The following is a 20,709-nucleotide window of genomic DNA, read 5'->3' on the forward strand; positions in this document are numbered from 1 at the left end:
GAACGCAGACCTTTGCCAAGAGAAACTTTTAAAATTACAAGATTCTATAAATAATCGGCACAGTTGTCTGTGTTCGCCAGAAGTCTACGTGGAACGCCGTTGATGGTTACTTTATCTTCATTTTCTTTACATAAGTTTAAATTAAGTGACATAAGTTTAATAATAAATGATTATGTTTAGTTATTACAAAAAGATGTCCTTAAAAATTAAATACCTATTGTTGTACATACCACTTGGCGTGGATTATTTATTTACATAACACCAGGTTCATTATTAAATTCATTGTTGGATAACACTCATATATAAATTGGACGAAATACAAGTAGCAAAGGATATAAAAAAAGGTAATTAACATTTTCACTCCTAAACGGCGCATGTGGACCTTGCCTTATTTTAAGAGACTTAAGCAGGAATGTTTGTTCACCAAATACCCAACTCATTATTGGGTCCAGATTACTGGATCAAAAATATTCGTGAATTCACCGGATATGGGATTCGAACCAGTATTGCACGGATTTAGAGGGAAACACTGCCACTGCGGGTGGAATATTTGCAATGTCTTTAATTATTCATTAACGACAATCACAGTTATTGGTTAATTTCGTCGTGTTAAGGTAGGTCCTGCCCGGAACCAAGATTTAAACGTGTATGTTTCCGAGGTGTTCCGAATGATGTGTGTTTAATAAAGAATGCTACATTCTTAAACCTTGTAATCACTGACTAAAAGAAATAGTTGAAGTACAAATGTCTAAAATTAATCTTTATTAATCTCAATAAATAGACTGCCAACAGTAAATTCACAATGGGGTAAACATTTATAGTATGATAACGTCTTACCTGAGTTCAAGATTAAAGAAATACATCTTGAAAATATATTGATTGATTCAGACAGATAACGGTCGAATACGGATAGAAGAATAATGTCATACATTTATGATAAATTACTTAGGATAAAACTACAGTAGTAAAATTACCGACATTTATTGTACCATTATATTGTGATATATCCTTAATTCGTAATATACTTTCAAGCAATAAATTAACGATCATCGGTTATTGATAGTATTAATTTAAATGTGTGGTACGCGGTCTGAGATAAGATGAAATACTTTTATTTGTAATTACGATTATTATTAAATTTACCATATTATTATAACGACAATGTGAAATAAAATTACTCTTATGACATATGGTGGAATGTACAATAATAATAATTCATGAAAAAATATAATACATAATATAACAATAATTATTAGAATATAACTCCTAGAGGAAATTATTAATTATATAACATAGTTGACTCACGATTTACCAGGATAGATAGGAAAATGTATTCCAAGGATAATTGTTATCAAGGTTAATCCAAAATATTGATGAAAACAATTTTATTGTCGTAAGTCATCTGTTAAAATATAATAATAGCAGATCACTTAGCAATTTACTAGGTACTAAAAAATTTAATAAAATATTTTTTTAACAATCCGCTGCCTTGTTAATATGACTCTGTTAATTCGAGAGTCAACTGGACGTTATCCTACCTACTTAAATTTATATTCAAATATGTTTTAACGTATGGTATTTAAAACGTTAACGATAACAATTGTTACTACGATATGCATTTATAGATTAAGACTCAATTATGGGCATCCTAGGGTCTCACAGGCTGTTTGAAGAAAATAATAATTCCAGAAATTCTTAATTCAATGTGCTGATGCACGATCGTATTGATTCCTATACTTCGGAGACTGTTTTCTTCAAGTGATAAAAAAATGTAAATTGTTCTTCTCTTATAGGTATGGTGACCATCAGTTCTTTATTCTAAAGGACGGTGATTTATTTTAGTGCTGTGTCATTTAGATTCATTATGCTTTCATGACCCACATTAATTATGGTCCTTTATTTCGAAATCTGCTGAAATTTTGAAAAAAGGGAAAAGTAATATTTTATTACTTGGAACATAAATTTTTTTAGAGCGCCGTGATGAATGCTTTACACAACTGTTAAACTAACAGGTTTGAAAAGCACACTGAATCACTTAAAGACTTATGCATAAAAATTCATGTCTTGATTCCCTGGACCTAATCTAGGACCTTTGGCAGCAAGATTAGTTTGGTTAACTTTTAACCTAATTTCAAAGACATAATTACTAGATAACCATTATTAGTGTTTTAAAAAATACTGTGTATGTCTGAGACGGTGAACAAGGTGAAGGGAAACTTTTCAATTGACTACCTCGGAATTGGTTCTAATTTAGGATTATAGAAGTTTTGTACACTAAGGTTGCCGTGAACTAAATAGGATTGAAGACCACTGGCCTGATCTATAAATGCATAATACACTCATCCGATTCATAAGTTACAAGAATACAGTTAAAGTTAAGTTTTGTCATGAGTAAATAATTACTGTAAATCTTCAATCAGTACACTTGAATAATGACTGACATCTGTTAACTATTAATTATTTGTGATATTACCTAAATCAAGATCAAAGTAAGTGAGATCTTTGATACCGTGGGCTTACTTTTTAAACCATCTTAATATTGAAATGTCATGAATGTCGTCGAAGAGAAAGGTGTTTTGCTCTATCATTATTATGAAATCGATCGGGACAGACCACGTGACACAATCTCTTACAAGAAAAATTATATTTTATTCGTTACGGCATTACTATATAGGATGTTTTAACATGTTATTACGAAACTGTAGGACAAAATACATACGGGAAGGCGTAATACTTATAGAGCAAGACTGTGATAGAAACCTTCTGTAAAGGATATCCATAATAATGCTATACCTTGTCGTTTAGCCAAAATAACATTCAGGGAGACACTTTATTGTGTGGTTTGGTGACTCACCATCTCTTCAGATTATGGAAAATAAATCAATAATCTGATATTATGGTGTGACTTATAAAATGGCCAACACGTCATCGCTGCCATGCAAGGAACCAAAATTCCTCACATTTATAAACGTACATCTCAGCACACCATCCCCTGCTTACTACAAATCCCCCTTTCGTTTAATGTACATCTCTATGTTACCGCTTCCGTTCTTTCACACTACAAAAAGCACTTCGAAGTGTTGGCCACTATATATACAGAAATCGCATTATTATTTCATAAATTGTGTTGTGGTGTAAAATCAGGATTAAAAGTAGCAATAATAAATGAAAAGCTTTTCAGTTATAAAGTATTCAAAATGGAGTTCAAAACAATAATTGTGAAAACATCAAAGAATTTACCAATAGTTTCCTCACGTATATATCTTTGACTTAAAGGTTTCTAAAGTAAGAAGACGATATGCGGTAATGTCCTTATTAGTTTGTATTTCATAATAATTATTCACTGGGTGACACAATTACATTGTAATTAAAGTAAATGTGTATGTAGAGATCAATCAAGTAGCTAGAATTGTCATTCTTCATAGACAAAACATACATAATATTATTAAATTAGCAAATAACTTATAGAGCAATATACTACTAAATTCGAAACAGAATTCATGAATATTTTCAATTATCATCTCTTCTAATAGCAGATTTTCATAATGTGAGGCTCAATTTAATTGTAAATTCATTACATACACGAGTTTGTACAATCACACTATTAGAGAGATTGGAAGAAAATTCCTTCAACACTGGCAAGAATATTCAAATTACATATTATTTGCTATCAAACTCTTTTCATCACATAAAATTCCAATTGCCATTTAAATAATATGAAATATCTCTTTGAACAAAAGAGTTGTATTAAAATATTCTGCCAATTTAATATGCACTATAAATTCATCGGCGTTTTGGGCATTTTGTCTTTTAAGTTCAATGTTTATTTTTGGTAGGTATTCAAGAAATATTCGCAACGTTCGGTTTGGATTATGTGCCGACGACCTAATGAATTCATTATGCTAGCTTAATTATAACATTATAGGTTTAAACCACATACTTAAACTAAAATAATATATTTAAATATAAATACTATACAGTCAATTGGTAAAATATTAATTATTGATTGTTAACTTTATTTACTCAATTAAAATCACTACATTAATAATATACTCTAGATTTTCCATAAATTAACAATATTTTTAACGGTTATGTAAGAACGAAAGTACGTTTGTGGAAATGATTACTCTGAAATATCAATTGAACTGAATAATTATTCAATAAGGAACCAAATGCCGTTTGTCTAACGCTTGTATTCTGATAGTCCTGCCTTATATTAGTGAGACATGGCATCTTATAATATGGTATGACTTCATCAGAAACAGGTATATAAAACAGGGAATCGTGCAGCCGTTCATCACATCTGAATAAAGATTGCTCAGTCGCATTCTATGGATGCCTGCAGAAACAACTCTCAATCTTGCCTGCTTTTTCTTCAAGCCAACCGGATTCCGGCGTCTTCGATGGCCATTAAATATCATGTATTCAGTGGAGCCACAAGATGCCGGCGTGGAATGCGAAAAAACAAGAAGATTAGTGATCGTTATAGATTCTCGGAAGCACACGATGAGTGGACATGGACTAAAATATCATCTACGTTGATGTTTTGATAAATATGTCGTAATATGTAATTCTGACCGTTTCTATTGTCCAAATTGCTTTTAATACTATAGCAAAATACCAGCAATTTCGTTCACAAAATTATAAATCAAGTATATAACTTTTCAACAAATTTTTAAATGTCTATTGTCACTAATCTTTCAAATACAGTTGTTACTGCAATATAATAAAATAAAAACGTCAAAGATTGCAAGACACAAGCTTTTTCATGGACAATTTGGAATGTCATTTACGACTGTACAAAAAAAATATTACATCTGGCAAACATATAACATGGTGCAATATTTGGATGCAAGGTCATTGAAAATGAGTGGTCAACTAATCTTTGGATAAAAAAAAATATGCATATTATGAATCTGAAAAATCTAGAGTATATCGCAAAATCTGTCTTTGAAATTATTAAAATTATACCTAAAGCGAATTAAAAAAACATTGCACTTAAAATAGTTATAAAATACCAAGAAGGCAAAAAAGTGCGCTAGCAATGTACCCGCTACCTCTTTTTTAAATTTCATTTTCATTTCATATTGTTCTTACAACTTATTCAATAGACGCTAATATGATACGACTCTAGTTAGTTTGTTAAGACTTTACACATGGAAAAGGCACAATATAAATAAAAGATGATGTAGGGCCCGTGGCACAGGATCCAGTGGGCGGCGTGCAGACAGAGGGTGTCCAGTTTCCACGAGGATCATCCGGTCCCGCACTTCCCGCTCTCAAAGACGCCCTTCCGGAAGAAGGGGGAGAATTGGATGAGGGTTTCTTTGGTTAGGGGCTGCGCGTAGAACGGGCAGCGCTTGTCGCCTGAGCAAACTTTCAGCAGAGTCCTCAGGAAGGTCTCCAGCTTCGGACGGCGGCCTCTGGCTAACGAATCCGAGGCCCACAGTTGCCTCGACGGGAATGGTATCGCAGCAACCTAAAATGATAAAGATTAGTAACATGTGTATTTTGTATGATCACAAGAAACACAAATTGGAGATGGTTTTTAAAATTCGATTGAACCCTGCCTAACCCAAACCGTAATAGATAAAAAATATTCTTCTAATTATAAAATATCTAAAATGATGTATGATTTAATGGCATAATTTTATATATTTTACAGATAGAAGATTTTTTTAAATCTAATATCTATTTTGGTTTGCTTAGGCAGGTTTTCATTGAATTCAAAAAACTAACCAATACCATCTGCAATTATTCGTATTCTTAGTTCAATGAAAACAAATTAGTATGACTGAAAATTTTTTAGTATGCACTATTTATATTGGATCTTTACAGCCTACATCCACCCTTCGCCACTACAACACATATTGGAGAAAGTCCTACGAAAAAAACTTAGACCAAGTGCTATTCGGAGGTAAATCTGCCCCCTAAAATCAAGACTTACAATCAGATTATTGATTGAAGGGAGTGGTATGGCTAATTATTATTATGTTGATGGTGCCGGAGGAGTCCAGCAGAGGGTTAAGTGTTCCACTTATGTAAGAAGGTTGAAAAACACAGGAGTAAACTAACCTTAGCACCATAAATTGTTTTCATATTGATGTAGAGCTCCCTAAATCTCCTGTACCGTCGCAGCAATGCCCATCTTTCATCATCCAAATCGATCCTAACTTCGTACTCGTGGTGAGTAGTTTTTCCCGCACCTCTTATCACATAGCACGGAACTGACAAGCACTGATCTAGAAAAATAATTACAAACAAATTTGAGCTAGACACAATTGATCATTTTCACTGAACATATTTTTTAATCCTTAAGGGGGGACATGCTCGTCGAAGGTCAAAATTGAGTTTTTATTGTATTTTCAAACCATGATCCTGGACACTCCTTAAACGTTGTAGATAATCTATTTATATAATTTTGAAGCCTTATTATCCTTTATAGTTATTTTAAACATTTGATGACTGCATAAAGTATTTTTGTTACATAAAATAGTATTCTTTTAAACCTCTCGCTCTAATGTTTTAGAATACAGTCATATTTCAGTACATAACTGTGCAGAGGTGTTAAGATTTTTTACGTTTATTAATTTTTAAACGCATTTATGAAACCATTAGTATAATTTATTACGAGATAATTTTTGTAAAATATTCACGATAAAAAATTATATTGATAATCTCTGTGATCCCAAATTTGACAAGAATTAGGCATTTTATTATTCAAAAAATCGGCAAGATTAACACATTTGAAGATGATTCTAAAGATATTTATTATAAGCTATGTCTTTGACCATTCAAGTGTGATGAACATCTTATGAATAATGATTGCTTTATAATAATTATTGACCTAAGAATAAGGTAGTGTTTTTTTGAAATACGCCATTTCTTTTGTCATTCCCCAGTGGTTAAGCTACAACATACTGCTGTAGCCATAAATTGACAAACTATAATTGAAGTAGGGAGTAAAATGATATTGACGCGCGTGTTTGAATCACAGAGATTATCAATATAATTTTTTATCGTAAATATTTTACAAAAATTATCTCGTAATAAATTATACTAATGGTTTCATAAATGCGTTTAAAAATTAATAAATGTAAAAAATCTTAACACCACTGCACAGTTATGTACCGAAATATGACTATATTCTAAAACATTAGAGCGAGAGGTTTAAAAGAATACTATGCTATGTAACAAAAATACTTTATGCAGTCATCAAATGTTTAAAATAACTATAAAGGATAATAAGGCTTCAAAATTATATAAATAGATTATCTACAACGTTTAAGGAGTGTCCAGAATCATGGTTTGAAAATACAATAAAAACTCAATTTTGACCTTCGACGAGCATGTCCCCCCTTAATGTAGGTACATTTTACTCTTCTAATTGATCACATTTAATGTTTAATATTATTATAAATTAAGAGTGGTACCTATGAATAAAAACTAATTTGTCAGAACACTTTGTCCACTACTGAGAACTGCAAGTTTTTATATAAAATTTCATTCACACAAAAAATATAAATAATACCTAATACAGTTTGTTGCTGAAGGGTTAAGTGCCCCGGAGACGATCAATAAAGTTGTCAAGTTCTTAAGGGGATACACGAGTGAAACATAAAAAAATCAATGTTTTGAAATACATATTTTCATAACTAATAGCTTTTTAGTATTTAAATATATAGATTTGTTCAAATGATAATATACATTGTGACGTTGCAGACGTCACCAACGGCCTAATTAGTAATTTTAATTAGAGCAGAGGTATTTCTCTCGCTAGCAATATTCAGATGCTGCGGTTGGTACTACCAGAGAGCGTTCGGGTTGGATAGGTGGTGGGGGTATCGATTGATTCTGATCAATATCCGCTCTAATTCTTTCTTCTTGCTGGTTGAACTTCGACACGAGGTCGTGGGATGGCAACTGCCACGCTGTTTGTAAATACGTTTATTTTTATTATTAATTAGTTTAAGTTGTATGTTTTAATTATAGCCTCACTCACATGTGGATATTTTGTTTAAATTAGTGTTAAATTGCTGAGGATTTATTGTATAAATATATGTAGCGCGTCTTTTGTCTAACGTAATTATTCGTTGTAATGTAATATATTATAATACCATTGTGTATGTACGGTGGTAGATTCCCTTCGGTGTTGCATCGCTATTATGTACTTACGTAACTATTTGTTGTTACGATATAGTACCATTGACTATTAATTATATTTTATATTAAATGCAGTGAGGTTGAATTATCACGGTGTTTCATTTAATTTAATTGTACCGTATATTATGTTCTTTTACGTTCTTTTTCTTTCAGAGAAAAGTCGTTGGCGTCCATTTCGAGTTTAGTTTTTCAATACTCGCAATTAACCGCTGCAACGGTATGACAAACATATCCGTCGGATACCAAATGGCTCCGACAGTCCTTTCCGTAATAGATTGGAATTCACCAGAGAGATAGTGCGAAAACCCAGTACCCTGAGCTAGCTGTGCCTGTTATCCACATAGGTTTGGATAACAGTGTTAAAGGGTATATGGCCTAGATGTTATAGTTCACTTAACAACATTATATTAAATTCTACAGGACATTTTTTAAGAAGACAGCTATTTCAGTTGTAACATTATCATGAGTACAACTGAAATAGCTATTGACTTAAAAAATATATTGCAGAATTAAATATAATATATATTATTATCATTTGTAAAATGGAATTCTACCAAGTAAATGCTCAATTAATATATTTCTTCATTTATCCAATTTTCAAGGATTATTTTATAATCTATTGCAAAACAAAATAGCAAAACGCTTACTTCTAAATATCGAATAAATAAAAGCAATAATCATCTAGTTTTTTATACCTACTAGATCGTAATTATATTTAACTATTCATACGGCTATTTTGTTTATTGACTCACATCATGTGTCACTCACTCACAAAATCGCGCAAGACTGCCGCATTTTTGACCTTTTCGGCTGCCATGCTCGTTGTAGCAATTGACAATGTGTTACATATTTTAATTTTAATTCGAGTATTCAAACACTGATTGTATTTAAAAAGTAGGATAAAATAAAATGAAATAAAATATTGTTAAACATACTTAGAACGGTTGCCTGCGATAACCAAGATGACTGGTCAAGGGAGGTTTGCTGAAATTAAAAATTTACATATTATGGTAAAACAACATCAAGTATAATGGTAACATAATTGCACACAGACAGAAAAATTATATGAGGGACTTCCATTTCGAAAAAATATTCATAATATAATAGCGCCTGTACACATGCATGGAATTAATGTCGGCAATCGTGCTTATTTTAAACTGTCATAACAATAACTGTTTACACGTAAAAGTGCTGACTGTCTCTCCAATCTCATTCTTCAAGAGTAAGCGAGACGCGAGGTTGTCATTTTATACTACTATCTGACAGGTCGTATTGAAAATCGGAGCTCAAAATTAGTTTGTTTTTTTGCCGGCAGGTTCGCTATGATCGCTCTACTGGGCAGCCGCAGAACGAAAATAATCTTACTGTCGCATTGGAAATTCGGAATCTTCCAATCTTGTTTGATTTATGCACGCAATCTTGCCAACTGTTTCCCCATACATTTTCTTAATGTGCACAGTACATCCATGCACGTGTAAACGGGGTATTAGCTAAGAAAAGTGTCAGCCTGGATTTTTAAATGGATTTTTTTAGAGTGAAAGCATTATTTTTTTTCAAAAAAGCTCTCAACCTGACGATTTTTTTTTTTTTTTTGAAAAATAGCTAAATAACTGTCTCCTCCTGGATTCTGAATGGATTTTTCTTTAACGGAAAAGGGTCCGGTCAAAGTTAAAAATGTTGTTCATAATTTTTTTTAAAAATCCACGACACACCCACCCAACCAACTGTTAATGAAATATTTTTTTAGTTTTGTGCCACACTGTGTGGATTTTACCAAGAAACCGATTTGACAAATAAAGTACAATGTTATATTAAAAATTTGGTTAAAAGTGAAATGTACAAATGACACACAATGTTTACACATAACCATGACAATTTATTATAAATGGATAAAGAAAAAAATAATTGAACTGCAAAATCACAAATCAATATGAAGAATCAATGAACATAATACAGTAAAACATCGTTAATAAGAACACTGATAATTTGAAATTCGCCGTAGTCCCTTGAACATTATTTTCATATAAAACCATACCTTTAATTCGAATTTCGTAATTCGAAATGATTTTCAGAGTCCCTGGCATATAAAAATATTCAATAAATCGTAATAAAGTACACTATTTCATGGGCCAGTCATTGAAAACTGTGACGGACTTTCCTTAAAACATCAAAAATTACTTATTTTATGATGGTAATAAAAATAATCCTGACATTTTATGACCCAATTCGGTAGGCACATCTATGTTCAGAAACGAAATTAATGAAAATCAAAAAAAAAATTTTTTTTCAAAATTTTGTAAAATGTCGTAATTCGTAATTCGAATTTTTTTTCGATTTTCGGTCCCATGGAATTTGTATTAACGAGGTTTTACTGTATTATAATTATTATGTATTTATCTCTCGAACATTATTTTAGTTACCTACAAATAAAGGTTATCTTAAGGCGAATTCTTTGCCTCAATTTACGATCAAATGTGACTTCAACGCCATCTAAAGGCATCTACAGGCATCTACCATGAATTTCTAAAAATGTGTTACTAAAAACTTTCGTCGATCGCAACCAGATGGCAATAAAATATAAAATAAAATATTGTGTGTCGCCACATATTAAAAATCATAAGCTTGATAAAAATGCATTTAAATTTATTATATATTTACTTACCTATGTAAAAATATTTACAATTAATATTTTCCCCATAAAATATTTACAATTCTAACATATCTATTTGATTTGATTTAAAGTGTTTATGATTTTTACATTTTGTTTACCGTAGTTTTTTTTACAGTGGCAATACAAGGGTATCCTGTCCAGTCAATGAACCAGATTTTTTTACGTTGTCAATACGAATTAATATCTACAGTAAAATTCATTTATAGTAGTAAATGAACATTTAAGTACAAATGTTTATAAGATTGAGTTTAATCTTGTACAATTGACAATTACATCGAATTTCTACTAGAGGTGGAATAAAAGAATGATATGAAATGAATAGCAAAACAAATGCCATTCGAATTATTATTAAACAAAATAAGGAATATACAGTTGTACTTGGTTATTACTAGGAAGGTTGGACCGGCTGAATGTGCTCGTTATAAGCGGTACTCGTTATATCAGAGAATAGGTATTTTTATTGTCGGCGAAAACAACAATTAGACACTTAACTAGTGTCATAAACGTAATCTGTCCCCGGCGGCATCCTGTCCGATCGGATTTTATTGCTTAGGGTCGAAATGTCTTTAAACGATCAACACATTACCAGTATTTTAGCTCGGTATATCCGATAAGTATCTCGTTATAACAGTGAATAAAAATGTACGGAGAAAATCATATACCAAATGTCAACGACTTTTTCTTCATTACATCCGAGATCTCGCTATGTCCGAGATTGTAATAACCGAGTTCGACTGTAGTTATAATTATGACAATGTCGATATTATATAGACATCCCAATTCATTTCGTTTCAACCATGTCCGATCCTAATGGGTTCATATGGGCCTCCACAGAGTGGACGGTTTGTATTAACTAACTAACTATATCTGAGATAAGAATAAAGTAAGACATGCAACGAATTGAATAAAAAAGAAGTTGGAGGTAAGAAAAAACGTAAATAAACATGCGAACAAATCTTGATAAGCAAACCCAAGGACAAAATAAGTGACAAATTAAAAAAAAAATTGTAAAACGTAAGAAAAAAATTTAGAATTTGAAGTAAGTGCACCACTGATTACATAATATTCTAAGAAAAAGACAGAACGTTATTTCTTTGAAAAAATCTAATGTCGATTTTAAAGAACAGTGCAAGATAAAATAAAAGATAGTTTTATTTATTTTACCTATAAATGTGTAAGTGAAATGGATTTGGAGATATAAAAAGAAACCTTATTGGCCCAGTGGTTTCTAGGTGTGGACTTTTGTAATTCCCTGAAGATCTCGAATAAATAATTAAAAATTATCAACACCTATACCATATTCCTAGGTGTCTACTATGATTGAAAAGTAGATCTTAATTTTTTGTATTTATGATTGCTTCATAAAAAAACAATATTTACGACTTTATGATGTAGCAGATAAATGAGCAACTAAATAGTGATCCAAATATTATGAAAAGTTCAACTATCAAAGCATCACGGCATAAAATTAGTAATACCACGGTTATACACAATTTATTGTACCTACCTATTGTTATAATTTTCTTAGTTCATTTAATCGTTTTTAATTTAATTTATTTTCAAATTCACCTCTTATGTGTTCATTCACTGAATTGTTTACCCTATATTTTATGGAGACTAATAATAACTTCTATTTTCTACATACTAAATTATCAACCTCCACTTTTTGACAGGACGGCATACAGTTATATAGGCACGTAGATAATAATTTTAAGGCCGTAGACAGGAATGAACGTTTGATGGCCCAAATATAGTACAATAGTATGTATGTAATTAAAATTAGGGTACAAGTCGGTTATCCTGGATACAGCGGCAAAGACATTTTGAAAATAGCCTATATACTGGATTATTTGTTAGGATTACCTAATCTAACTTAAACTAACCCAAACTAACAAATAATCCAGTATATCGGCTATTTTCAAAATGTGTTTGCCGCTGTATCCAGGATAAACATATAGAACAAAAGTTAGTGAAGTGGAAGTTTGTCGAGGCTGTTTTGATCGGGTTAATTTGTCTTTGAATAATATTGTGACTAGAAATTTTAACAATTCTTATTATTTTTAACATTGTATATTGTTCATAATTTTCGCGACTACCACGTGAATAGACGATTTTTTTTTTACTTATAACATTTTAAACACTTAACATAAATATGGATAAATTGTACAGTTACTAGACAAAGATTAAATTTGATGTGTGTCAGAAGTATCTTAGGCATTTTCGCTCGTATGCTTTCTTTATATTATTATGAAACTATATTTATTTTAAAATCGCTTTATAAAAGGTAGTTACGTCAAAACAGTAATAAATATCTGAAATAATTACACAACACTATTTCAGAAAGTGGAGGTTGATATATGTAGTCCATTGACATATGCTCCAATATCGCAAACAAAAATTATTGACAGCAGAATTAACACAGTTTTTGTCTTCGTACCTGGCGAACCTTTATTTTCAATGTATGTGTGTGTGTATGTATTTTTTAATCTATGCAAGTACTGTTTCAAAAATAGTTCGATTTATTTCCGCGTTAGCAGCATATGTCGATAAAGTCTTGTCAAATATTCATTTTATTTACAATCGATTCGTTAATATACAAAAATACAAGATTAAATTAAAATAACTAGCCTAAAAATTATTAAATAATATTTTTAATAGAAACGCTAATCGTTTTTTGCGATAAATTAAGTCTGAACCGAGATGTTTCGATTTTAATTGCATGCTTTCTAACCTCTAAATCGATGTTTTTTAAATTTGAAAAAAAAAGATATAAGGATATAATAAATTCCAATTAACGTTTAGCGTTTCCCTAGGTAATAGATTTACGTACATTTTTATCGTAATTTTGATAATAAATCTTATGTCATTCATTCTTACCACCCGATAGAAATGTACCGAATTTGACACGTATTTTTGGTATATAGAACTCCACGATACATCTTAATTTTTTATTTTATTTTTCTCATTACTTTTGAATATATATTTACCGATTAATAAACTTTTCTAGCTATTTTTCGATAACAACTTTACCTAGAGACATCACCTTAATCTTCTTACCATAAGTGGAATTGTCCTAAAGTTATCGACCCGCGCCGACAACAATTGATCAGGTCTATTCGCCCCGACGATACGCGAATCGGCAGAATTTTTCCTCGAATTAAAGACACTATTTGTACTGGCTAAAGTATTATTGTCATTCTGCTCCCGCTGAATGCTCATCAGGAGAGGATCGTGGCTTCCGGACCACATGTTATTATCGTACACATCCGACTCGCTGATAATCAGTTCATCATTTGACGTGGAGACGTTATCAGAAGCCTCCGTTTCGCCATCTCTGAGCCTGTTTCGCAGCGGGTCATTTTTCGCAACAGACAATGCGGTATTTCTGCCGGTGGAGTGGCTGTTGTTGGAGTAAGGGTCGTCCGAAGGGCATTCGTCAGATAGCGGCTGGTCGGTGAGTGTGCTGATTTCACTGTCGCTGCCTCCTAACGGCGTCTCATGGATGGGGGTCACCATTATGGAACGTGATTTCGACGAAGAACGGTTGTCGAACGTCGAATACTGCAGCGCCATTTCAAGTCTTATGTAGCGCCGCTGGAGTTCTTGAAGAACCTAGAAATAGTAAACGGAATGCCGATATCAGCAAATTACATAAACTTGCACACAGATAAAATAAATACATAATTAAATATCGGTTTAGTTAAATATCATTACCCATTCAAACAGTTTGTACAAATAAAGAAGAAGATCAAATTGTTTGACAATAAAATTGACAACACTAAATTGATATCAATTCTAGAATGTTGTACTATGGTCAAATGGTAACTTTAAAAAGTATATTTATACTCAGAGGCATTTATTTCCATAAAGTTAGCTGCTGCAAACATGGGACTCTGAATGAACAAAATACACGCTATTTCCTCCACAGTGCATCAACATATGGCCACCTTATCATTGGCAGAAGTGCTTATGAATCTGAGGAGTCAATAATTGTTTGAGTTGTCGGGGCCCTTGTTACAAACATACCTGTTATCATATTATATATTACATATTATCATCTGATAAACTGGACCGACGGATGCCATATCTGTCTCCAAAAGTTTCCAAAGAACATGTCCCTCTCACAGAAAACCAAATTGAAATTGAATTGAAATCTGAATTTCAGAGCCCAATCGTGACAATTGCTACAAATTGCAAAATCACTTGCAGCTAATCATTAGCCTCGGTAACCCACCGTAAGTGTAATCAGCTTCCCTTACATGTAATATAAAGAATCCATTTCTACCGAAGAAGATTTGTATTTAATATCTTTCATACTCACTGCTATTTGATGGTTAAGCTCTTCTTTCGAGCAATCGTTTTCCAGGCTGGAGATGACGAGCATCTTCTGAGCGGCCACCTTCTGGCAGAGTCGCTGCATCGCCCTCAAAGCCTCCGCCTCCGTAATGCGCTTCGCCCCCAGTCCACTGCCTCCCGATCTTCCCATTTCCCCTGGAAACCATTCGCCATTTTCAACCACGTTTTATGTATACTACTTTTAAAATGGCACCACTGGTGACAAGTGGTTAAAATATTTATGCTGTTAACAGGAATGTGTCTTAACAGGCTTAATATTAAATCCATTGAGAACTTCGAACCCTATGCATTGCAGTACTTATTTAAATAAGATAAATAAAATTTAAACTACTCTGGCGATTTTTTGATAAATAAGAACTAACTCATAATACAGCTGTTGTCAAATAATTATGTTTATAAAAAGAAATACTAATAATATATTTTTGGACTAAGCAATATTGTATTAAGTACTTATTATCTACTCAACACCAACCAAAACAGAATGAATAATTTGCAAGCATTTAATAATGAATTGTGTATTCGATTGAAATTGATTGAGAGCGAGAGCGTGTTGCCATTTCAAAAATAATTATTTAAAAACACTTTCTGCAGTGCGTCCATTCACAATTAGACTGATAAATCATAATTTTGTTTTATTAACTATTTATTTATGGTTATTCAATTTATATTGTGCAGTTTTTACACTTTCACCATTGTACGTCAATAAAAAATATATTTGAATTACTTACGGAGATTGGTACCCTAACACCCCGTTAATACGAACACGGTGAATTCGAAATTCGCTATACTTTTTCGCAAAAATTCATCAAATATATTTCTAATAATTTTACAAGATTGGAACAAAACAAAAATTACAATACATGATGTATTTCATATTTCAAAATTCTGTCGCGGCGATTTCGAATTGAAAAAAAAAAAAAAACCAGGCCATATGATTAACAAAGATGCCGTTCTAGAAAACAAGGGGCTGTTTCAAGATGATAAATCTAGCACTCACCGGCAAGTTTTCTTCGAATCCGTGCTCTATTGTGGCGGTCTTCCGGTGAGAACTTATCAGCGGAACTCGGTGATAGCATATTGAAGTTATTTCTTCCGGCCTGCAAAAAAAATGATTACATAATTGGCTTAGTTTTTGTATTTATGATTGTCATTCATAGCTCCACAGCTCGAGAGTCCTTCATTGGACACGATCGTATAGCATCAACCCACGTATCTTTAAAAGTCTAAATCAACTTTTAGGGTTTTTACATCTGATTTCATGGCTTGCAGATACCTATGTGCTACGTATTGTCACACCAAGTGAAGTCATCCAATTTAGGTACGGCATATAAAGCTCTAATACTTGACTCAACTGATGATGAATCTACCACACCACCCTACGTTAACATTAAGATCATAGATTTTTACAGAATTTCTAGATGACAACATGAAAGAACTCTTGATACAGTAAAACCTCGTTAATAAGAACACAGATAATTCGAAATTCTCCGTAATTCGAAATTTTCACAAAAAAAAAGTCCCTTAAACATTATTTTCATATAAAACCATACTTTTAATTCGAATTGTGTGAAAAGTGTGACAGATTTTTCTTAAAACATCATAAATTACTTATTTTAAGAAAATAATATAGATAATCCTGACATTTTACTCATTTGAACCACTAACACACACAGAATCAGAAATTTCGTAGGCATGTCTATGATCGTAAACGAAATTAATGAAAATCAAAAAAATATTTCTTTTTTCAAAATTTTAATATTTTTCCCCATACATTTCATATTTCATAATTCGTATTAACGAGGTTTTCCTATAGTACAATAGCGCATTTTTACTTGCCTTAAATATCATTACACAAAACTAAATACAAATTGGAACCAGTTCAACATTTGTGATTGGTTTATAAATACGTCTGTGTTGGTAGTGTTGAAAATTATAAGTCGACCATAAATACGTGTTTGTCAACTTGTTGGCTACATATAAAAAAATGACCATATTTTAGTTTAATATTATTACAACCTATCTGTTCAAATAATGAATATCTTCCGAGTGACAATTATTAAGTCAATCGTCAAAATAATAGATCGCACAGTGGTGGCACCATAGTGGCATGCGGTGGTCTGTGGAAAAGTCTTAATATGCAATCATTGACCATAACTGACAAGTTGCATCTGGCAAGAATATAAATTTTTGAAATTGCAGACAGATTCAAGCGACATTTTTATGACATATAATCATAGGACCAGATGCTTAACCCTCCTCCCGCTAACGGCATCTAGAAATGCCCATGATAGTTAAACCGTTCACCGCTAAGGGCATCCAGAAGTGCCCATAAGTTTCTACCTCCGTATTTTCGTAATTCGGCGAGTAATACAGTCGAAATTTGTTTGAAAAACTAGCTGGGTTATTCCTTTACTGACATCTGTGACTTTTTTTCAATAAGACTTTTTAGATAATTCGAAATTAAGCAAAGACACATACCCTGTCGATATTGGAGTAAAACAGATTTCCAATGATTGGTTTCAAAATTTACCGCTAGTTGCTTTGCGCAATTTGCGCCGGCGCGAATTGATGTTAATGATCTCATACATGAAATCGGCTAGTGCGGTGATAATTTTCAACAGTCGATTGCTTTCGTGTTGTGATTGATACATTTCAAAGTTTTTTACGGTTTTCTATAAAATTATTATTGATGCGCCATTCTGTTAATAATTAATTATGTGCGTTAATTCTTTAAATGAAAAGTGATTTTATGAATTAAATCAGTGGTTGTAAAGTGAAAACGAAATTATTAACACATAAATAATTTAAAATTCCTATAATAAATCTTTTGTACTGTATGGAAATACATACGAAAAATTGAGAATAAGTAAATAATAATCTGTAAAATATTTAAATTTAAATTAAAAAATGTAGAATAGATTTTCAAAATTCACGGCCACTCATTTTTATTTCAAGGAAAGTGATGATTAAAATTCTTCTCATTTTAGTCGAATAAAGAACTAAGATTAAAATTTAATATTATTGTGTAGTGAATTAAAACTTTAAATTTCCTCAAAACTGTTAAGTTATAATAGCATATTTAGTGTTTAAATAAAAATGTCTATCCCTGATGTTGAATGTTTGGATTCGGACTATGAGATGGAAAGTGATAATGAAGAAGCTGCGCTAGTAGAACATCCCGACGATGTTGACGAGCCTTCCAATATAGGCAGTGATGAAGGAGTGGCTGAACCGTCTACCAGTGCAGCACCAGACAGTTTACTCCAATCGTGGACTGCGGGTCCCTTCGTGCCGATCACATACGATTTTGATAGTTTCAACTCAGGCGTTAACCCTAGTGTACAGCTCAATGAAAATTCCACAGAAATGGAATTTTTTCGTCATTTTCTTAACAAAACAATAATGAATACCATAGTTAACCATACAAATAATTACCACAACCATATGCTCAACACACAAGCCCACACTCCGAATGCAAGGATCCATGCCTGGTATGATACATGCCCAGAAGAGATGTATGTTTTTTATGCTGTATCAATGTTGATGACAAGAAATCGCCATCTCACAATTGAAGAACATTGGAGTGCTGATCCATTATTAAATTCTAAAATATTTGGCCAAACTATGATAAGAGATCGGTATGAGTTGATTCTACAAATGCTACATTACTCTGATACCCAAATCCCTACTGGAGATCGTCTTTATAAAGTGCGCTCACTTCTTGACCACTGCAGAAAAATATTCAAAGAAACAATGCTACCAAACGAAAATCTCTGCATCGACGAAAGTATCATTGTTTTTAAAGGGAGATTAATATTCAAACAATTTATACCGTCAAAAAGACATAGGTTTGGAATCAAATTATTTGTGATTTGTGATGTGGAAACCGGTTATATTTTAGACTTTATTATTTATTGTGGTGTAGAAACCGAAATAAGTGATAGTGAACTTTTGGGAATATCTGGGGCTGTTGTCACCACTTTGATGAAGGATTATTTTGGTAAAGGGCATAAACTATTTTGTGATAATTGGTACAGCAGCCCAGAATTATTTCAGTTTCTACATAAAAAAAAGACAAATGCTTGCGGCACGGTACGTAAAACACGAAAGTCAATGCCAAAATTTGATAAACTGAAGAAAGGACAAGTAAAATCTCTTAACCGTGGCCCATTGCTCGTGTTAAAATGGCATGATAGGCGGGAAGTGCATATGATCAGTACCATGCACGATGACTCCATGGTACCGACAGATAAAATTAATAGGGCCACAGGACAACCCATTATAAAACCACAATGCGTTGTGGATTATAATAAAAATATGGGCACGGTAGACAAAGCTGACATGATGTTGAGCAGCCTCTCGTGTATGCGAAAGAGTCTTAAGTGGTATAAAAAGGTTGGATTCCACATCATAGATTTATTTTTATTAAATAGTAGCATACTTTACAAAGTTATCACCGGTAAAAAAATTAGTTTAGCTGAATTTCAATTAAACGTAATCCGGCAATTAATCGAAACATATGGCAGTGCCTCAAGACCATCGACATCACAAACTACTCGTGTGTTTAATAACCCAAAAAGAATTTTAAAAACAGAACTCCTAAGACATTTACCCCGTAAAATTCCTCCAACAGTAAATAAAACAAAACCATATCGAAGATGTCGTGTGTGTATTGCTTCAACTACTAAAGATAAAAAAAGAAAAATGACGAACATTATGTGTGAAGCATGTGATGTCGCTTTATGCTCTGTGCCCTGTTTTTATGACTACCATGACAAAATCAATTTTTGAAATATAGTTAAGCCATAAACATTAATTAGGTGTGACTGAAATATGAGACCAAGTTGTAAGGAAATAATATAACAATAACGATTGTGTGCGTTCTGTGTTGGTGTTAAAAAACGTGTGAACATTAATCATCGGCGCAAGTGTCTACCACTTATCGGGTATCATAGAGGCCACTTCACTCTGCGGTATGTACTCCAAGCGTGCTTTATTATGTATGACAGAATTTCTTAAAGCTCTGTTGCTTAATTTACGATCTTTTTGTTTATTTTCACATGCTGTAAAATTAAAAGGAATGTTTTATTATAGCTAGAGCCACTCAGTGGATTTTTAGGTACATTTTTAATGACGTTTCGGTATGATTTATGAATCGTAAAAATCGCAGCGCGCCCGAACAAGTACATGAGCGAAATTATGTCGCGATAAAAAGGTTAATGGATAACATGTCATTTTGTGGAAAGTAAGCATTAAGTATACAAGAGTGTTTTTATTGGATTCTTGCTGCCAGGGTAGGTATTGATCAGTGGCGAAGACTCCATACTAGGCGATTATTTAAAGCCTACCTTCTTAAGAAAAATATTTTTTAATTGCATATTGACATATTTATATACTTAATCACTTCATTATTTTATGTTATATAAAAATAATTTATTTTGCCAACGAGATCGCATATGTAGGAATGTATTACAGTATTACACAGTTTACAAAACAACTGCAAAGGTATTAAAAAAACC

At 32.3% G+C, this 20,709-nt stretch overlaps 1 protein-coding gene across 1 annotated transcript in view; it reads right to left on the reverse strand.

The window, feature by feature from the left end:
- Window positions 1-5,078: 5,078 nt before the first annotated feature.
- The window catches only part of Klp98A (kinesin-like protein 98A), a 45,614-nt gene continuing 29,983 nt past the window's right edge, over window positions 5,079-20,709 (reverse strand). Inside the window, exons 18-23 of the mRNA XM_085948441.1 lie at window positions 16,188-16,287; window positions 15,156-15,325; window positions 13,892-14,446; window positions 9,099-9,147; window positions 6,076-6,242; window positions 5,079-5,479 (exon numbers count right to left, since the gene is read on the reverse strand). Coding sequence (XP_085804567.1) covers window positions 5,255-5,479; window positions 6,076-6,242; window positions 9,099-9,147; window positions 13,892-14,446; window positions 15,156-15,325; window positions 16,188-16,287 — 1,266 coding nt within the window. The 3' untranslated portion in view covers window positions 5,079-5,254. The remainder of the gene's footprint in view (window positions 5,480-6,075; window positions 6,243-9,098; window positions 9,148-13,891; window positions 14,447-15,155; window positions 15,326-16,187; window positions 16,288-20,709) is intronic.

This window comes from Rhyacophila brunnea, unplaced genomic scaffold (assembly GCF_057557595.1).
Source record: "Rhyacophila brunnea isolate RB1 unplaced genomic scaffold, BYU_Rbru_1.0 scaffold_20, whole genome shotgun sequence".
Taxonomy (NCBI): Eukaryota; Metazoa; Arthropoda; class Insecta; order Trichoptera; family Rhyacophilidae; genus Rhyacophila; species Rhyacophila brunnea.